The following is a 21,955-nucleotide window of genomic DNA, read 5'->3' as shown; positions in this document are numbered from 1 at the left end:
TGTGTGAGAAGGATATTTAATATATGCTAAAAATGTCGTCATTTTAAAAGCTGATATAATTACTGAACGAAATTTCTTCAGCTTCAATATAATTCCATTATAAAAGGTTTTGTAAGTGCTTCATAACATAAATAGGCCTTTAATCTTGATATATGAAATAGCTATCATGATTTAAATACATAATATTGTTTTTGTTTTCAATTCAGAAATTATCGAACGACATGATTCACACATTCCGAAATAACTAAAATGTCAATGTCACATCATTTCAGAACGGACTTCCGTTCGAAGCGGAAAGCAGCCCTGTTTATTTGTTTGTGGAATTAAATCAATCTTATACGTCGTTTTACTCTATTTATAAACACAAACAAGGCATTCGATTACTATAAATAACATTTACAACATTCCCAGCGCCATTATCCGCTATACAAGTCAGTAAACACGAAGTTTTCAGTCATAATGCGTTACCTATTTTTAACTACTATATTTAGTGTGGTTTTTGCTTACGAAAAAGATGTGACTGTTATGATACAAGCAGGAAAAGTGGATTGTTTCTACCACAAGGTGCAGCCCGATGAAATTATCGATATTGAGTATCAGGTAAGAAAATAAAAATGTTTTTATTTGGAGGTAGATAACCTTTTTGGTGGGTCGCAATCGGCCGAATTAATCACGAACCTAAATATAATTAATCGTTATCTCTTAAATTTTCAACCAAGTAATCAGTGCCTTTATTAAGTTTTATTTTTTCTTTAATAATAATTACACTGTACAGAAATTATATTCGTACCGAATATTTTCGTTTTCTTCTTGGATAAGTGCCAATTGCCAGCTCAGGACGGCGTTACGTTGAGTTTTATCGCGATATACATTTCCTAATTTCTGTAATCTATGTTGCTATTGCGAGGAAAAAAATGTAGCAAACAAACATTATAATTTATTATGAAAAGTTTTTTTATTTTTAAGATATCTTGAATTAAACTTATTATGAATATTTTTTTCTTACTATCAGCTAACTGTTTACTTACTACCTGTAATATAGATAAAACAAGTTTTCTATTTCCAGGCCTCTTTCAGCATCAATATGATTTCATATGTATAAAAAAAAAACAAGTTTCAAGAAGGTTTTAAATAAAATTTCTACTTATCATCATTCAAATAGTCTGCTCCCGTTTCTACCTTGCTCTGATCTCATTTCAATATCTCATAATGTTATTTGTTTTTCTACAATTGTTTTTGTAAATACTATTGTTTGAAAATGTTATGGTAAATCTGATTTTTTGAACACTCATGAGTTGCAAATCATCATACCCCTGCCCTTATCCCAATTATATTAATTGGGGTCGGCGCAACATGTCATCTTCTTCCATACCTTCCTATCGGCCGTCATCTCACAAGAAACACTCTTTACAGCCATATTGTCTTTCACACAATCCATCCATCGTTTGTCCTCTTCCCCTATATCCATCCACATTCATGCTTAACGCCTTCCTTACCACATGATTTTCATTCCTCCGCATAACATGCCCATACCATTGGAAATACTACTTTTTTATATGGAACTGATTCTTTTACAATATAGATAGTAGATGATGATATAGTGTTTACTACACTATAACGCTATATTTAGCAGCCCTATTCAAAATAGTGCACAAAAGGAAACTGTCTTTTTATTGTAATTTGTGTATCTTCTTGACCATATCATATTGATAATAATGGCGATGATGACTGGGTATAAAAAGAAAAAATCTCATCAGTCCCTCAGTTAGATAATTGAAAAGTATGAGACACGTATTTTTTCCTTCTTCAGAAAAACTAGAATTAACAAAGATTAACTGCTTTAAAGTTTAGGAGAGGGGGCTTGTGACGTAACGATATGGTAAAATTTCTTTCAATCGTGACGTCACGCGTATGTTTCATTCTCTGTAATTTGGTCAATTTATGTTTGCGGGACAAACTAAAAATATGTATCCATTATTATACAAAAAAACTAAAAGATGGAAACTGCAAAAAAAAAAATTGTCATCGTCCCTATTAGGGTTGTGACAACTATCAATATGTGTAGTTTCTAAAGATAGGTGGTAAACCATATCTCCAGTTACGTTAACTGCCCAAAGATTTCTAGATAATCCAGAATATCTATCAGAATGAAATCATCCTACTACTATTATAAAGGCGATAGTTTGTAAGTATGGATGTATGGATGTTTGTTATTCTTTCACGTAAAAACTACTCAATGGATTTGAATGAAACTTTACCACAATATAGCTTATACATCAGAATAACACATAGGCTACAATTTTTTAGGTTTCTAATGTGAGGTCGTAAAAAAAACACATTTTTTTGCGCTTACATTGCAAACGCTGTCTGAATCCTACAAGATAGATAGAAGGCAGGTATAAATTATAACTTATATCTTCTAACCACGCGGACGAAGTCGCGGGCAACAGCTAGTATGTTATAATTGTTCATACTCCAATTTCCTAGCCAATTTCTGACTTCTTACAGCAAGAAAATTAACTTTAAATACTCCTCATAGCATCCACAATCTTATCAAATATAATCTTATCAATTAGGTCTAGTTTTGGCAAACCGGCAATAGACAGACAAACATTCCCATCGTTTTTTTGTGAACATTAACATTGTAGTAAATACAAGGGGTTATAAATTAATTTAATGAGTTCAATGTACATTGATAAGGTTGTAATCAGGATTGAGGTATTAAATACTTTCAGAGGTTGTCAACTGTTGGTTGTGTTTCAAATCTTTCTATTCCATCCGTAGGTTGTATTGGCAGAGTGGTTACTGGCCCTGGCTGTTGTACTGGGTCTTAAATTCGGTTCCCATTGTTCCCACTCATAACATGTATGTATTTGGTAGTATGTGTTTCGGAAGGCACGTTAAATTGTGAGTCCCGGCTGTAATTTCTACATCTTTGACAGTCGTTTCAGGTAGTCAGAAGCTTGAAAAGTCTGACAATCAGTCTAACTAAGGGGTATCGTGTTGTCTGTAACTGGGTTGAGGAGGTCAGATAGGCAGTCGCTCCTTGTAAAACACTAGTACTTAGCTGAAACCGGTTAGACTGGTAGCCGACCCCAACATAGTTGGGAAAAGGCTAGGCCAATGATTAGGAAATCTGTTTATCGTTAATCTAGTACTCAGTAAAGCTTAGGCCTACCGGAGTCTAGTACTTTGTCCTCAAAAAAATAATCCTCAATCCCTATAAATACGCGAAAGTAAACCATTATCAATGAATGTAATGTCAAAGTACTTTATCAAATGTTGACGACCCCTGAAAACGTTTTCAATGTTAACAACTCGAACGTAAAACGCTATCACAGCAATAAAACATGTTGATAACGACAAGAACTTGTTCGATGATTTGTAACACTGTTTTTAAGGTAGGATTTATTAACGAATGTATAAGGATCGCAACGCATTGCCATACACCGATACAAAAACGCGGATGACGTAGCACGGCGGTTCAGGTTTAGTCAGTAAGAGTCTGACACTACCCATTTCCTCCCCCGAGGCAGTGGGTGTCCATGAGGATTCCCCGGCCTTAACAAAACAAAAAATACTAACGAACTCTTTACTAATGCTGAGGTCACATTTAAAAATATATGCCATTAATTATCGCGATTACGGATGTTAACCGTAGGTGTAGCCACAACTGAACGCGATAATTTGACAACAGCATTGACATTTTGCCGTTCAGCGTTAGGCGATAACTCAAGTGGGGGTACATAAAAAATTAACACAATCATTATTGAGCTAATGAGCGTTGACGTTAGCCACTAGTGTCCCTAGGATAAGGTATTTAATCCTTGTATCGCGGTGCTTTCACAAACATTCAAGTCACATGCACAAAGACACCCGGACTCTGGACAAGCAATCGTGGATCACACAAATGCTTGTCCTGCGAATTGATTTGACGCTCGGCTATCGTACTTCCTGAACGATGTGAAACTTCGCTAATCAATTACGAAGTAATTATGCTTTGAGGAATCCAATTAAAATCTGTGATTATCCTGATTTCAATTTCAACACAGATTTGTGTTTTTTTTCTGTTTGAATTTACATTGTTTCTTTTTATGTTTGTTACTACAAATCCAGTGCCGGCGTAAGGGCCTCTGTCACCCTGGGCGAAAATATTTTGGCGCCCACTTGAGGGAAGCAATATCAAGTGTTAGTTTTTTGCTGATCCCAAGTAAAATTATACTAAGAATTTCATCATTCCTTTAGCGTTACGTTTGTCGGTGGAAGTATTCCACCTCTAGCGTAGAGCACAGTTTTGAGGGTTTGCGCCAGGAGACTCCAACTTCAGACTTTGGCGCCCCCCAGAATTTGTCGCCCTGGGCCATCGCCCCATCACGCCCTTACGCCGGCACTGTACAAATCTTCGGTTTAGATGAACCGATTTCGTTGATTATGTTTCCATTTACCGCGAAAATACTCCTATAAAAAAATCTAAAGTCGATTTTATGTTTTTTTTTTTCTTGTTATAGTATATTATTTGCCGTCGTAACTTTTTCTTTTGTTTAAGACGCCTCCCTCAGAAACGAATTTAATCCTTGTTTCGCGGGGATTTTCACAAACATACAAATCACATGCACAAAGACACCCAGACTCTGAACAAGCATTCGTGGATTAAAAAAATGCTTGTCCAACACGGGGATTGATCCCGTCACGCTCAGTGGGTTTAGCGTGATGACCTCAGCCACTCGGCTATCCGTGCAGTCATTTACTGTGGCCTATCTTCAACAAATACTCCTTGTTGTCCCTCATCCCCAGGTGATAGACTCGACCCACGGCGACTTGGACATCTCGTTCCAGCTGTCGGACCCTGGCGGGCGCGTCATCGTCGCCGACTACAAGAAGCCGGAGAACAGCCACCGGCACACCGCCGCCATGACCGGAGACTACAAGTTCTGCTTCGATAACAGCTTCAGCACCTTCAGTCAGAAGACGGTGGGTTTGATTATTTATGAGAGGAAGGCTTAAAAAATAATAACATCATTTAGATACATACTATAATTTTCACTAGTTCAGGTTAAAGTGACGCGTGTGGAAACATTTTTCTCCAAAGCTGATAAAGAAATTTCACTAAAAAAAGAAATTAATAGACTTGAAAACCTTAAGACACGTAAATACCCACGTTTTTAATTGTCACTCCATTCAAATTATTAAAATAAATCCAACGGTTTTTATAGTTGTAAATTGCATTGTCATCCGGTTTGAAGTTACCCTGAAAATTTCAGCCTGCTAGCTTATCGGGAAGTGCTTCAAAATTGAGTTACAAAAAATCCAACTGGAACGACAAACAAACAAGCAAGAAAGCGATTGTATAAAAACGTGGGAAAAAAACTGCGAGAAATGAAATAATCCATTCTGTAAATGGCATAGACGTCATCACTTTTACAAGACGATGTAAATTACATTGTAATTTTTTAGATCATCCTCTCTGCTGGAGGAAAACTCACATTGTTGATGGATCAATTATAACTCATATCTACCCTCATTTCCAGGTATTCTTCGACATGCTAATAGACAATGATGAGCAGGAGGAGAAGGATTACGATGACGATAAGGAAATGGAACTAGGTAAGAAATAACTTTATCAAATAAATGTATATTATGTTGTCTCGTAACTCTTAAGGAGTCTGCCCACTACACCGTTCCATACCATGACCGTGCTATGTACGTGTCAGGCAATGGCGGGGAGGAGCTCGAGGCTAAGCTATAACCGCATAAGTGAATCGATCACGGGTTATGCTATGCTTGACGCGGATGCTCCTTAGATGGGTGACCATCTTTGTCATAACGAGTTCCTCCGTGTTTCGGAAGGCACGTAATTAAGTATATGAAATTCCCGTGTCACGATGTTAGTTACCGTACTCCTCCGAAACGGCTTAACCGTTTTTTACCAAATTTGTTATGCGTATTCAGTAGGTCTGAGAATCGTCTAACATCTATTTTTCATACCCCTAAGTGTTAAGGGTATTACATTTATTTTTTGGACGAAATTTTTTGTTTATCTAGACACTAGAAAGAATATAAGGTAAAACAACGTTTAACGGGTCAGCTAATTGTATATACTTCCCCTACCCCAGGTACAGCAGCAGAGACTTACATGATGCGAGTCCGGGATATATCAGAGTCGGTGTCCCGGGTCAAGGACAAGGTGTCGGCGGCGCGACGCCTCCAGGAGCTGCACTCCGCGCACGAGGCCAGGGACAGGAACCTCGCTGAGGAGATGTGTAACAGGTGAGACTGTGAATGTTATCTCACTGTTATAGTGAGGCTATAGGTGTAATTCCACGGTTTTAATTTGATGTGGTAAAGCTTTCCGGGAGTTGGGAATATTATTAATTCCCTGGGAATATCCCCCCAGGGGAAAGACAGGTTTGGGAAGAATAGGACAAAGTGGGTGGTGGTGTGTTTGCAAGTGTTTGACATTGATATTATTTTAGTTATTTAGATTATTTATATTCGTTTGAATTAAGATTTTTTTTCTTGAAAGAAAAATAGTGAAATATTCAATACTTAACTCCTAATGAATATCGTTAACCCCCCAGGGGAAGACGGGGGTCTGGGTTTTTGTTTGCAAAAATGGGACTAAGTGGGTGTGTTTGCAAGTATTTGTCACAATAACATTGATATTATTTCACTTATTTATATTCGTCTTAATACGCGCACTTACATTTTTTTTAATACTGAGATATTTAATACTTTAAAAACCCCTAATGAATATCATTACAGTTCACAATATCTAACAAATTAAATTGCGACGTACGTTCTTCCTCTCTCCTAAACCTTTTCATGGCCGACAGTGTCCATACTATTTTCATATAACGTACATGTATACCATAGAAACACGGATAGCCGAGTGGTTGAGGTCACCACGCCAAACCCACGCGACGTGTTAGTTCGATCCTCGTAGGACAAGCATTTGTGTGATCCACGAATGCTTGTCCTGAGTCTGGGTGTCGTTGTGTATGTGACTTCAATGTTTGTGAAACCCGTGACACAAGGATTGAAGTCCTTACTGTGGGAGTCGATCGAAATAATGTAGTTTCGAGTATTAAGTTACCAATGCCATTTATAAATTATTTTCATTTCTTGTTTCAGAGTCCTGACTTGGTCAATAGGACATATAATATTGATGTTATGTGTCGGGTTTACACAGGTCAGTTGAAGTTTATTTTGAAATTATAATAAGAAAATAAATACGATTTTTAATAGGACACAGGATGTAAAACCCCGTGCGACACAAGGATTTAATTCCCAACTGCGAGAGGCGTTAAAACAGTTTTAATATACCCTAAATTATGGGAAGTGCTTGTGTTATTATTATTATAAACCCACGGTATCCCACAGCTGGACAAAGTCTTCTTATTTTTCTCTTTCTGTGGATTCAGCTAATACTTAATTATTTACTTTTAACAGGTAATATTTGTGAAAAGCTTATTTGAAGATAGCAGAAACTTCAGGAAGCTGGTTCCCGGGTTATCTTCGTAGTCAGTATTGCCATATGTAAAAATAATTATCACTTGGTTAAGATGCGGGATGAAATGTGTTTGAATGATGGATGTATGGAATTAATGTGTGTATGAGTTGTAGAATCACAGACCAGTCACGATGTCTGTTATAAGTAATGTATGAAAATCGATCGCTCAACCCCAACTAGTAAAATAATTCAGCTTTGTAATGTTTAGTTACAAAAAAATATGGCAAAGTATTTGATTTATGCATTTTTGTCTCAATTTTTATTCTCTGAGAATTCTAAGCATTGTTTTGGTCTTTGGATCGGCAAAAAAAAACTTTTTGCAATAAATCTTCCGCTTTTTGTCTAATAGATTTAAACAGATAACTAGTGGTTAGTGCAATATTTTATCCCTTCCGTGGTGTGAATCATAAGAAATGAATGCTCGTTCTCTGTATGAGATGCCTGCAGACAGTTACAGGCTGGTCTTATTATAGTTACCGGCACGGATCTTGAGCGCTGACCTTCACCTGCGCAGAAGTGATTGTTTGTGTCCGTTTTGCGGTATGAAGTGAGGCGCGGGGCGGACATAACGTCATAGCCGTCACTCGTGATTGGTTGAAATTCGTTCTTTGCTGCAGTTGCATGCATCACAAGACGACGAGTACGCACAATTGATTGGCGTTTTATTTTACGATGCGCAAAGCGATCCCCACTTTTCTGCCGAGCGCTCAAGATCCGTGCCGGTAACTATAACAGCTTCGGTATTGGCGCCCCACCGTGGGGCCGCCCACAACCGCCAATCAGTGCTGTTTTCTGCATAAAAACTATTACCCCATAAAAGTGTTTATCTATAAACAATAAACTACTAATATAGTAGATTTACTTATTGTAAATAATCCAAATTTTCAGCCGTTTCGACTGTTAAGATTAATTATGTTTAAGTAACAAGCGCCAAAGCACAATATTAGGTAATTAGGAATATTTAGTTTGTTGTACAAATGGTCGCACAATAATTAGATAAATAAATAAATATACTAGTCTATAATGTTGTTTTATTTCACGCAACACTCCTTTTTCTTTGACAAGATATTACATCTTACCACAGCTTTAACAAACAAAAAGATTTTCCTTTGTTATTGTCTAATTGAGGAAACAGTATTTCATACGATTAGAAGAGCGACAAACAAAATTAAATGCAGTATGGGATTGATGATGATATGTCATCATCATCGGCCTAGCCTTTTCCCAACTATGTTGGGTCGGCTACCAGTCAAACCGGTTTCAGCTAAATACCAGTGTTTTACAAGGAGCGACTGCCTATCTGACCTCCTCAACCCAGTTACCTGGGCAACACGATACTCCTTGGTAACACTGGCCGTCAGACTTTTCAAGCTTCTGACTACCTGTAACGACTGTCAAAAATGTAGGAATAACAGCCGGGACCCACAATTGATGATGATATGTATGATCCCAAAACTACTTAAAAGAACTTCCAAATTACCCTATATTTTAAAATAACTGGCCGCGTACTTCCCGCCTCTCTTACGATGTTACTTCTTCCAATCGAATACTTGTATTGGCTGTTATTGCTACCTTTTCACCGTTTTACTTGAAATTCTGATTTTCGTTCTGTTATAACTCCAGCTAAAGAATGTTAGAATTAAAAAAATATGCTTTTGCTTTGGAATGAAATGAAATCATTTATTTTGTAAGTAGTATATATCATCGCTTTTACATGTCTTCTTTTTTTTTGAGAACGCTGGAGTCGACATTTCCTATCTGACTACCCTGAGAAGAAATGACGAACTAAACTCAGGGGTCACAGTCTCTTTTGAAGTCCAGACAATTTAAATGCGAATAGAAATGCATGGAACAATGCACCTGTTATAATTTAAGCTATCACAATTAATTGAGACGTTATTGTAATTTAAGCTCACCGTTGTAAAATGTTTGTATTTTCATACATGGTAACTTTGCATGCGAATGTCAGTGTCAAGCAAATAATTCTCGGGCTTCGTTTGTTGATCAATACATTGCGAAGATACTTATCAAACACTATTTCACTTAAAATCATAGATTTCTAACATAAAACACTAATATGTCCTCAAAAACATAACAAATAATGCTATCCAAATGAATTTTCTTCTACATGTAATACAAAACCGTAACAAAAATGTTGGCAGTACTTATACTGAATCGACTGAATAAACTACGCGAAGCTAGAAAACAAAAGAGTCCCAATGCAGTTCCTGCTGAAAAGAAGCCAGCTTTAGAAGAAATTATGTATTGTAGGACTTGCTTGGGGACCGATGATCTAGTTTCGATATTTTTTAATAAAGAGGATGAGACAAAAAAGTCCGAGGACTTAAGACTGGTTACGGGATTGGAGGTCAGTTTTAATCTGTTTTACGTGAATTCGTGTTTAATATTGGCGGGTAATAGCCTTTTTTATATATTTTTTGTATATCTGACGGTTTAAACTTGAAAATCTTGGAATTGTGAGATGGTAATCTTAGGTACTTTTTACATAAAGATTACGAGATTTATAAGATTCTCATAGAAATCAAATTATTGTGAGAAAGCTTGTGCCTGTCAACCTATTTCCCCGAAACCTCCAGTTTATTATTACAAAGAACCTTTTTAGACTAAATTTAAATATTTTCTTCAATTTTTTTTGTGCAAGATACCTTTCTTACTCTAGGCTGTTAAAATACTGCCATATAAATACAATATAGGGAAAAATCAGAGACCACTATCTGTCTAAATCTGCTATTTGGTATTATGTGTAGTTAAAACATTTTCAGATAAAAATGAATGATGGACTATCGCAGAAGATCTGTGCACAATGCATAGAGATCATGAACACAGCGCTACAGTTCAGACGGACAAGCAGGAAGGCGGAAAGGACATTAATTAAATTAGCTTCGGGTATGTAACAACTAAACTTTTTCTAACATTATTCTATTTTGATTTGAAGCTAAGAAGTTAAGATACAAGTTCACAAACCTCTGGTTTTATTATTCATCTATACCTAACAGAAAGAAAAATAAACCTAATAAAACTATAATCATAACATAGAATCTTCATCATTATTTTTTTCCATGTGCCCTTGGACAGAGAATCGCGAAAGAATTTGGGGTAGGGTCAGACTTTTGCCCAGCTGTGGGACACAGTTAGCTACACACAAAAAATGAATTAATGACGATATAATTTAATTTTAACGAGAATAAGAATAAAATCTTTCAATTAGTACTAGCCTACATAATGTGTTCATAGTTTTGCATTGATCTTGAGAAGTCTTATCAAAATCAGCCCAGCATTATTGAAGGTCACACACAGACAAATGATATAAAAGATCTTATAGTGCCATTGGGAAAGAAGCAGTAACCTTGAAAAAATATGTTATTACAAACATAATATTCATTTATCACATGTCATGTAACAGGTGACCTTTCAAAAAAGAAATCCCCGACTGGTCTCCAGAAGCCATCAACAAAGCCAAAACTGAAGACAGCCAAAGTGGAAAAGGTGGAAATGAACGACTACAGCTATGAGATATACAGCGAGGAGTTCCAGAACGATGGAGAGGATTACCAGGAATTCATGGCTGATAAGGAGGCTGAACGGAGAAAGGTATTATTTTATCTATCCTCTCTTCTGGGCAAAGATTTCCCTCAAAATTCTTCCAAGATTCTCTATTCTGAGTCATCACATGGTTTGCCTCTGAACATCCCACCACGGCTTCATAGACCGACCATAACAGTGCATCTATCTGGTTGTTGCCATTTTGGGTAACTTTGGCCTTTGCCAGCTGCCTCAATCCATGTACCTATCGTGCCAAATTCCACCAAATTTCGCATCATCTATGAATATCTTACGTTCTAGCTATTAGAATTCATAAGATGCAGCCTGGTAACAAACATACAAAACTTCGACACCTTAAAAAGCATATACAGTGAATTCACGGAACTAGGCGAGTGGTTGAGGTATTGGTTCGATCTCCGCGTAGGACAAGCATTGGTGTCATCCACGAATGCTTGTTCTGAGTCTGGGTGTCTTTGTGCATGTGACTTATACTCAATAAGTGTTTATATATATCCTTCATTTTCTCTAGGAGAAGGAAGACAAGAAGACCCGCAAGAAGATATCGGACCAGGTCCGCGGCTCGTACAAGTGCCAGCAGTGCGGCAAGGAGTTCCGCATGAGGGCCACCTTCAAGGCCCACGTGAGGTTTCACACCAACTACTGTGTTTGTGAGGTTAGTTGTCATATATCACACGACCATGTACACCCACCTCCTTAGGGGAGTTAGTAATCTCGGATTCTTTTAAAATATGAGACACCCTATTGCGCCAGAAGGCCCCAAATCGGCCCGTTATGTATTTTCTTTAATAAGCATTGCTCATTAATAACTCGCTGTTACCAGATTTTGTCTACTTCAGTTTACAGCGCGAGGTTCCCGTTTCGGTGGGAATTTACATTTACATTACCCACCTCTCTTGAAATATAAATACCTAAAGACCTCTGAGCACATATTTCATTATATTAATAAAGCCGTTCAAATCCGCCTTTCGATTTGTTTTTATATAAATAAATAAAAAAGTAAAATATCATAAGATAAAGCAAGATTGTGTGGAACTGTTAGCATAAGTAATTGTACTTTCAGAAATATTGTAGGTACACAATACTATGTGAAAATGAGCGTTATTATCGCCAACAAACTGTTATGCAGTTTGGTGATTTTTTTGACATTCGATAATTGTATGCCTTTGTTTTTAATAAATAAATAAATAATTATTTTTCCACATGATTTTGAAATACTATACAATGTATAAAAAAGGGTTGTAATATGACATAGTCTGTGTTCATTACGTCCCCTTACCCGTTTCCCAGTTAAGAATTAGCCTAAAACATTTAATTACAATCGGTTCAGAAGTTTTGCCGTGGAAGCGACATAGATACTCAGAAACACTTCCGTATTTACAAGATGATAAGTATGAGAGACGTCCCCCCCTTGTGCAGTTGTGCGGCAAGCGCTGCCGCAACAACGTGCAGCTGCAGGAGCACAAGCGCGCGCGCCACGGCCTGCGCCGCATCCACCAGTGCAACTACTGCGACTACTCGTCCGCCACCAAGGAGGCGCTCACGGTCAGTACACCATTACATCCATATCGGTTCAGTAGGTTAGGATGTATTTAAAATGTCATCATCGTAGCCTTGCTTTACTGTTCGGGATTTTTTTTATGAAGAAAAGCAGCGAAACCATTTAATAGTATTTTATTGAGTGCATGGATAGCCGAGTGGTTGAGGTAGCTACACCAAACCCACGTGCTGTGCGCGTCGTGTCGCGGGTTAGATCCCCGCATAGGACACGCCTTTATGTGAGTGTCTTTGTGCATGTGACTTGAATGTTTCTGAAACCCCCCGCAACACAAGGAAATTCCTTACTGCGGGAGTCGTTATCATCGGTCTGCTGGTCTAGCCTTTTCTCAACTGTGTTGAGGTCGGCTTCCAGTCTAACCGGACACAGCTAAGTACCAGTGTTTTACAAGGAGCGACTGCCTATCTGACCTCCTCAACCCAGTTACCTGGGTAACACGATACCCCTTAGTTAGACTGGTTGGCAGACTTTCTGGCTTCGGATTACCTGTAACGACTCAAAGATTTATAAATAATAGCCAGGACCCACAGTTTCTTTTACACGGAGGAACTCGTAATAAAAAAAATTGTCAACCATCCACAGATCAACCTTATCAACCTTAGCTTAACCAGTGATCGATCAACTTGTGCATAATGCTGTGTCTATAAATACCTACCCCCCACAGATCCACGAGCGGCGCCACACGGGCGAGCGTCCCTACGTGTGCGACCACTGCGGCGCCACCTTCCACCGCCGCTCCAACCTCGTCCAGCACATCGCCATACATCTGCCCGAGAAGAACTTCCAGGTATGTGGCTTATTGTTGGCTTGTCCACTGCTGGTCATAGGCCTAACTTCGACTAGATTGTCAATTGTGTCTAGAAAAGTTAAAGGGATGGGGTTTGACCAACAGTAGGGAGTACAGTGACCTATACGCTTGCCCGACACTAGAGGGTATTGGTCACTGCTGGGCAAAGGTCAACTTATGCTTGTATAGTTGATTTCGATCAGAATAACAGCTGACTTTTAATAAATTAGTCTGCAACCTTTGCTCAATTATTCAAAATATTGATTGATTAAACAAATTGATTCAGATTTAAATATTCGACTTTTTGTTAATATTTTGGGCATTCTAAAACGATAAAAGTTTAAATTTTAAAATAATTTTATTTAGAAGGATTAGTTTTAATTGTTCCGACATAACAATACTTTTATTTTATCCTTTAAATATGCGGTTCCCTCGTTAGGTCACACTAACTAGCGTATGAAAATATGTTTGACTACAAAGTCAATAATAGATTAATATCCCTATCATCTTCCTAAAAATTACCCTCATATTGACCATTTACCCCGTTGATGTCTATTTCCTCAATCTATTTACCCATATTTGTTCCACTTACAACTCCATTGTCTATTCCCGTATTTTCAACTTACCCCCAAACTGTCCTTTACCACTGTGACGCATACTTACCTCAATTTAGTTTTCTTACCCTAATTTGGTCCAGTCACCCCCATATTTTAAACTGACCCCCACATAGCCCACATACCCAATACTACAGCTATACCTGACAGTGCGACATGTGCCCGAAGCGGCTGAAGTCGCGCAAGTTCCTCCAGATCCACAAGCACAACGCGCACACGGGCAAGCGCTACGGCTACCTGTGCGGCATATGCGAGCATCGCTTCGAGAAGCCGAACAAAGTGCGCGCGCATATGCGCCGCGTGCATGGCCTGCCCGACGAACAGTTCGGCCCGATTGTTAGGGTGCAACTTTAATGGGCCTTATTAGAACCAGAAGGCTTTGTTTGAAACCTAGGGCCTTGTTAGATTCGTCTGTCGTTAAGTCTTTTGTACATTACTTAGTTAATTAGGGTTTTATGAGTTACTGTTTAGGCCTTAATAGGTTACGGCTTTATTAGGGGCCTTGTTAGGTTTGCAGTTCAGACAAATTGTTTATTTATTATTAAGTCAAGGTTATGTTTTTTGGACTCCTTGCGATTTGATTTAGACTCTATAAAGCAGTGTCTTAGGATTTAATAAGGCCTATTGTCTGCAGACATTAAACTTTTATAGGGCCTAAGCTTAACCATTATTGAGTCCAACTTTCAAGTGTCATGTCATATTTGAAAAGCATAAAAGTGATTCTGTGTGTACGTAGCAACGTAGCGGAAAGACTTGCCTTTAGTTTTTAAATCTTCGATGTTTTTTTGGTGCGTTTTATCTAATTGTACTTGCCCAACAGTGGGCTGTACAGGATAGAAGAAAATGATGATATATGTAAAGTAAATTTACTAAAATAATACTTAAGTAATTAGTTTTAATTAAGCATTACTCAATAATAGTCTTTTAGAAAGAGAAGAGGTATTCATATCTTTACTCCATTTGTTTAGGTACTCAAATAAAGGTAAACAATCTTGGTGTGTCTTTTTGTCTAAAACTCAGTATAAAATAAAACGCGATTGAAAACAAATGTAAAACAACAATAAAGATTACCAAATCAAATGTACCTGTCACTGAAATATATCAGTTGTTTATTTATTTAATATGTGTTTGTATAAAAAGACACATTATGATTGTTTGTTAAGTACCTAAAAAAATTTAGTATAAACTCTCAAAAACCTTTGAGATAATAGAAAAAAATATATTTTAATTAGTTTTATATTCAAGATTATTGATCCCCTAGAAAGCCTGCCCTCACCTTATAAATTAATATTGTAGTTGTAAAAACGTGACAGTGCACTTCATAGCCTAGAGCGACATCTCGCAGAATCTCGCTTCCATAAGTTTATAATAGATTTTAAAAATCAAAAATTTTATCAGAATCGTTCCAGCCGTTTTTATAGTTGTAAACTGCATTGTCATCGGGTTTGAAGCTACTATGAAAATTTCAGCCTGCTAGCTTATGGGAAAGTGCATCAAAATTGAGTTGCAAATATTCAACCTCAACGACAAACAAAAAATAGAAGTTAGTTTATAAAAACGTGGGACAAAACGACTTAGCTCCAAGTAGTTTAATCCTTGTGGCACGGGTCATAAACATTCAAGTCACATGCACAAAGACGCCCAGACTCAGGACAAGCATTCGTGGATCACACAAATGCTTGTCCTACGCGGGATTCGAACCAACACGTCGCGCTCAGTGTGTTTGGTGCAGTGTCATGCGTGCTGTCTAAACTACAATTATATTAATTTGAGGTTAATTGCAGGCAATCTAAGTCTTATTAAATGTCGATATTTTGTAATTAGCGGCCATAATAGCTTAGATATTTTTATCGTTATAACTTAAATGAAATATAGTGATCTCGTAAAGTAATGACATATATAGCTTATAGTATTTTTTGTAGATATTTCTATTGATATAATCATGTCTAATAATAAAATAATAATAGATATACACCGTGATTATTTAGTCGTCTTACAAAAGCAGCCCAGTGCATGTATCCAATGACTAGAACACGTTCATGATAAGAAAATAGGTATTTATGAGATTTGAACAAATTTAAAATGCAAATAAAAAATTCAATATTATGATGCAATTCGTAGTTTTTTAGAAACACAACTCTGTTGCGAGTGCGGTCCGAGCCTTGTAACAATGGTGAGGGGCGCGGGCGGCGGCGTTTTTATATTTTTTGACAGGATGTTTCAGATTTCTCTTGTTTCATTTTTCTTCGTACCTATTATCTTAGTAGATGTTAAAAAATAATAATCGCGCCTAGAGGTATTTTATGTCGGATACATGAACTGGGCTACTTTTGTAAGACGACTAAAAAATAACCGTGTTTAATTCTAAGAAATAAAAAAAATAATTGTTTTTATCAACGAAGTCTGTATAATCGTATTTCTATAAAACAGTTATATTTTCTTATTGAAGGACGAAATATATTTTTACTTATCATACCATCCCTTATTATGTGTTTGTGCGATTAAGAAAGCAAAGTCTTGATAGGAACTATCGTGAGACTGATTCATTATTAAATGATGCAACGCGTATTTATCGGGAGTGCCCGACTAGTATTTCGACTCGCTCGCCCGCCGCGTCAGCTCATGATTAAGGACTCCGGTTGGGTCCGAAACTAGTCGAGCGATACCGATACATACACGTGAGTAAACTGTTACATCATTTAATAGAGCCAAGTCTATAGGTTTCAATAAGGCCCGTTTATGAATGAGTAGGGAATGCCCCTGACAATCGGCTCAGCTCGGCGCGGACAAAGCAAGGTAAGGGCACTAGTGCGAATTTAAATTGTATTTTCTTTTAGAATATTGTGCACTAGTGGTTGACATGAAGTCTCGAAGATTTTCATATAGATTTATTTGAAGGTTTTTGACTAAAAATGTTTGTTTTTTTATAGTACCATAAGGACGAGTGGTATTGGAACTTATGAAGTGGAGAACAATATATTTTATTTTAATTAATTTGTTATTATTATTTGGGGGAGGCCTTTGCCCAGCAGTGGGACACAGTGGGCTAGAGAAAAAAAAAAAAAAAATTTGTTTATGATTTGGTAATGTTTCTAAAAACTACATAAAGCAGATTTCGTTTTTAAATGGAAATTCATCCTTGAAAGAATTTAAATAATCACTTCATTAGTTTCAAAACACTCTGAATTATGGTAGCAATATTTATATTTAGTAAAGATTTATTATTCTTTGTCAACTGCTAGTGACAATTTTACTTCAAATTTGATGAATGTCAAGCACTAGTGCCCTTACTTTTCCTTTTACAAACTTTGCATGATGTATTACAAGGAGCGACTGTCTATCTGACCTCCTCAACCCAGTTACCTGGACAACGATATCCCTTAGTTAGACTGGATGTCAGACTTTCAAGCTTCTGACTACCTGTAACGACTGTCAAAGATGTATAAATAACAGCCGGGACCCACAATTTAACTTTTCTCTTGAAACACAGAGGACATCTTTCAACATAGATTGTCACCTATCCATGAACCGTTTCAAGCGCAGCTTAACCTTTGATCGATCAACTTGACCTGTTCTATCTTAGCCACTAGCTCCTCTATAATCATTCTATTTACAACCAAACTAATAAAAACCCATCGTTAACAGTGCAGCATATGTAAGAAACGGGAGCGATCGAAGAAGAGGCTTCAAGTTCACGTCCACAAGGCGCATCGTATGAGAGACAAATACAGGTACATATGTCCAATATGCAAGAGCTTGTACGTGAGGTCTCACCGGGCGAGGGTACACCGGATGACCAGGAAGCGGCGGGGCGGTGTCGAGAAGTACACGGTAGGTGTTGGTAGGTGGGTCAATTTTCAATGTTGAGGCATCCGTTGGGGATAGTGACGCTCGATACTTTTAATACTAGTGCAACTGACGAAAACCAAAAATATATTTTTTTAATTATATTTAACTTAAATGAAAATAAAATATCAAAAATATTAATTGTTTTAATTATATTTAACTTAAGGCCGATATTTCAATCGCCAAATAAATTTTATTCGACGAATATGTTTGACGTTTTGACAGGTTTTGTATAGAAAATATGTCAAACGGTCATATTTATTCTTCAGATAAAAGGTATCTGACGATTGAAAAATCGGGCCTTAAGTTAACAAAAATTAATTCCTATTTTTGTTTTTTGTCAGTGACTGGTTGCACTAGTAGTCAGGCGTTGTGTAAGTCTTCTTTATGGCAGAGTCGGGCAATACGCACGGTACTAAGGAGAATGTTGGATTTATTGTAGAAGTAGAAGTTGACTGTACGGATAGCTCAGGGGTTCATGTCAGTACACCAAACCTAAAGAGTGCAACGTGTCTCGGGTTCGATCCTCGTGTTGACAAGTGTTTATGTGATCAACGAATGCTTGTGATCAACCGCGACATAGGTATTAAATTCCATAATGCGGGAGACGCTTATTTTAAGAAAAAAGTTTGGTATGGTAAACAGGAGCGTTATTTACGCTCTACCGGGCTTTATTAAAACCCCTTCTTCAAATACATATTCGTTGTTCCCAGGTACATGTGCCCCCAATGCCCGAAGATATACAGTGGCCCTGACCACGTTCGCCGGCACCTGGTCAACCATCACAACATACCGCGGCCCCAACAAGGCCCGATCGACAAGTTCCTTGCGAATGGCACGTGCTCGGTCAGCGTGGCTTCAAGAGATTCCTTTAGTCATTCACTTGAAAGCAAACCTTTTTGAAAAAGTTTTTGAGTTATTTTTGGTAAAGAAACTGTGATTGTCGTGGAGTCAAAGGCTTTGAGATTTTTGATACCATGGTTTGTGATTTAATAATAAATAAATGCGGACAACATCACATACATTGTTCTGGACCCAAAGTAAGTTGCTAAAGCACTTGGGTTATGGAATTCAGATACAATGAAGGTACCACAAAACCCAGAGCCGAGTCAATGTAGAAATGTGATTTTTTACATTGACCCGACCGGGGATCGAACCCGGGACCTCAGAGCTAGCGACCACGGAGTTCGTCAAGATTTGGAAGCAGTGTTCTTAATAAGGCCCTTTGTTAGGTAGTAGCTACAGGTAAGGGAGGGTTACCTTACAGGACAAGTAGTCAGAATACTGACGCGTTTTCGGTTAAACCATGCGTCTAAAGTTTGCCCATTGTGCACAGTTTTCAGCGTGAAGCAAGTTAAAGTCTTTTTCTACCATTACACAATATTAAAATCAGTTGCTCTATTATTGTAATTGTATGTGTAAAAATAATAATATTCCTCGGTAGCTATTAACCCATTTGTATAGGTAATAGGGATGATGACAATGTTTTTGCAGTGTCCGTCTTGTAGTTTTTTGTATAATAATGGATACGTATTTTTTTAATTTGTCCCGCAAACGTAAATTGACCAAATTACAGTGAATGAAACTTACGCGTGACGTCACGATTGAGTATAAATTTTACTCTATCGTTACGTCCGCTCTCATAAACTTTGAAGCAGTTAATCTTTGTTAATTCTAGTTATTCTGAAAAGGGAATACGTGTCTAATTCTTCTCAATTATCTAACTGAGGGATTAATTAGATTTTTTCTTTTTATACCCAGTCGTCATCCCTATTAGAAAATATAAACAATCTTGGTGTCTTTTCAAACGACTAAAAACAAATGTAAAACAACAATAAAGATTACCAAATCAAATATACTTGTCACTGAAATATATCAGTCGTTTATTTATTTAATATGTGTTTGTATAAAAATACAAGAGTATATGACTATGATGAAACTATGAAACATATTATAACCAAAAAGTGTAAATATCTTTTAAAATCAAATTAATTAAAACAGTATATGATTATAGTAACTCTCTTGAGGCGGATACATAATTATTTATTTAATAACGGTTTATTCAAAAGTATTCCCGCCGCGTCAGCTCATGATTACGGACTCCGGTTGGGTCCGAAACTAGTCGGGCGATCCCGATAAATACGCGTGAGTAAACTCCGCCTCACCTATAATATAATAAATAATATATATAGAAACTTTATTACTTTGTTTTAGAGACGGTTAAACATGTAAGAAAAATATTAAATACTGTATTCATAGCGAGTAACATACAGATTCGTAGGAATCAAGAATGACTGTGAATGCACAGCAAGGGATGTCTTTGTTGAGAACCGATAGCATTATTAAATTTTCCCTGAATGAGCACTGATGGTTGGACAGACAAGTTTAATGTAAGTTACAGTCACCACAAAACAATTTTTTTTCCAATTGCATAGGCCTCTCCTTTCTAGTGACAATTTCTACGGTCCTGTGCCAGCCTCATCCAGACTCGACCCGAGACCTTGACTTTATCATCGACCCGTCTTGCTCCCGGACGGCAGATACTTCTTTCGCCTTAAGTCACGTTAGATATCTAAGAGTGATTTAAACTCTGGCATCGGGTTTTATTTAAATCTTACGACAAGAAAATTTACCTAGCCTTTTTTTTAAGTGAAGTCATCCCTTGCCATTTTAGATTAAGCTAAAGGTAATGTCAGAATTCTAGCGCCTAAAACCTGTCCATGTTCCTTCACTTTGTGTACCGGGGCGTAGCAACTTCGGGCTTTCGGACAGTCCTGCTTTCCCGGCAATGATCAATACTCATGCCCTCGCCCCCCCCCCTTAACCTTTTTTCTGGTAAGGCGAGGGAATCCTCATGGACACCCACTCCTTCGGGGGAGGCAATGGGTAGTGTCAGACTCTTACTGACTAAACCTGAACCGGCGTGCTACGTCATCCGCGTTTTTGTGTCGGTGTATGGCAATGCGTTGCAATCCTTCATACGCCGACCACGGACTTCGACCACTTAATTCTTCGTCGTTAATTTTCTACCGGGTAGACGAATATGTTGATTTTAATAATGAAATGATTCTATTGGTTCTTAACAATACATTTGACAGAAATGTGTATTCACCTTTAAAGCATATTTGTGTAATATATAAAGAATCTCATACATTTTAATATAATGGCATTCTCTGTATTGTAGCAAGAATCTAATTCGCATATTTGATAATAGATATTTGTATCTAATCTGCATGTTGTTTTTTTTTTTAAACTACCTTCAACCTCGGTCCCGTATTTTTTCTTCGTAGGCACTTATTTTAGAAAAGTATAAAATATAGTGCATTCGTTTACAAGTTACAGGAGATGTGTGGTTTATGGAAGTGCCTCGAATGACGGTCGTGGGTTCGATTTCCCATCCAGGATAATATTTGTGTTATGAGCACGATCATTTATTCTGTAACTTTCTGTTTTTTTTTTCTTTAAAAAAAAATGACTCCCGCTCTAAGGTATTTAATCCTTGTATCGGGGGGGTTTCACAAACATACAATTCACATGCACAAAGACACCCAGACTCGGAACAAGCATTGGTGCAACACACAAACGCTTGTCCTACGGGGATCGAACTAATACGTCGCGCAGTGGGTTTAGCGTGATGACCTGAACCACTTTGCTATCCGTGCAGTCATGAGTGATCAACTGGGTGTAAGTAAAAGTGTATTTGGAAACGAATACTTTTAATACAAGTTTTTCTTAGTTTAAAGTCCTACAATGTACTCTCGGTGTGAGTAGACATTTAATTAGATTCGTTTTCATTACAAAAAAATAAAAATAGTGGCGTCCTGTATCAGCTGATTACATCAATAATGAGACTTGTTATTCTCAACCTCTCACAACTAATTATAACTGGTTAAATCAAAAGAATAAATCAGAAGAAGTGTCAATAATTTAATTTTATCCTCGGTTTAATCATTAAAGTGTATCTGGATATTATTCAAATGCTGATACCGAAACTGAACGCGTTTGTACGTATTGTGTAAATAACTAAACGCAAACGTCACTCGTCTAGCGTCTAAAAA

At 37.4% G+C, this 21,955-nt stretch overlaps 2 protein-coding genes across 6 annotated transcripts; both read left to right on the top strand.

The window, feature by feature from the left end:
• The first annotated feature begins 268 nt into the window (after window positions 1-268).
• Window positions 269-7,729, top strand: LOC113507077 (transmembrane emp24 domain-containing protein 5-like). The gene is made up of 6 exons (XM_026889929.1): window positions 269-600; window positions 4,795-4,971; window positions 5,529-5,604; window positions 6,114-6,267; window positions 7,132-7,189; window positions 7,450-7,729. Exons 1-6 carry the CDS (start codon window positions 460-462, stop codon window positions 7,519-7,521), a joined length of 678 nt encoding a protein of 225 aa, XP_026745730.1. The 5' UTR covers window positions 269-459; the 3' UTR covers window positions 7,522-7,729.
• A 1,782-nt stretch (window positions 7,730-9,511) lies between these two features.
• Window positions 9,512-18,944, top strand: LOC113507080 (zinc finger protein 32-like). 5 transcript variants are annotated; one of them, XM_026889932.1, is made up of 8 exons: window positions 9,512-9,878; window positions 10,294-10,417; window positions 10,935-11,122; window positions 11,604-11,747; window positions 12,512-12,637; window positions 13,315-13,437; window positions 17,697-17,782; window positions 18,611-18,944. In XM_026889932.1, the coding sequence occupies exons 1-8, from the start codon at window positions 9,663-9,665 to the stop codon at window positions 18,798-18,800; spliced, it is 1,197 nt and encodes a 398-aa protein (XP_026745733.1). In that variant the 5' UTR covers window positions 9,512-9,662; the 3' UTR covers window positions 18,801-18,944. The 5 variants fall into 5 exon arrangements, with proteins under 5 accessions (XP_026745733.1, XP_026745732.1, XP_026745734.1 ...); XM_026889931.1 differs by having other exon boundaries at window positions 17,697-17,896; XM_026889933.1 differs by having other exon boundaries at window positions 17,697-17,882; window positions 18,611-18,749.
• Window positions 18,945-21,955: the final 3,011 nt, after the last annotated feature.

This window comes from Trichoplusia ni, unplaced genomic scaffold, assembly GCF_003590095.1.
Source record: "Trichoplusia ni isolate ovarian cell line Hi5 unplaced genomic scaffold, tn1 tig00000572, whole genome shotgun sequence".
Classification (NCBI taxonomy): Eukaryota; Metazoa; Arthropoda; class Insecta; order Lepidoptera; family Noctuidae; genus Trichoplusia; species Trichoplusia ni.
The sequence above is the reverse complement of the archived record's forward strand: the minus strand, read 5'-3'. Positions and strand labels throughout refer to the sequence as shown.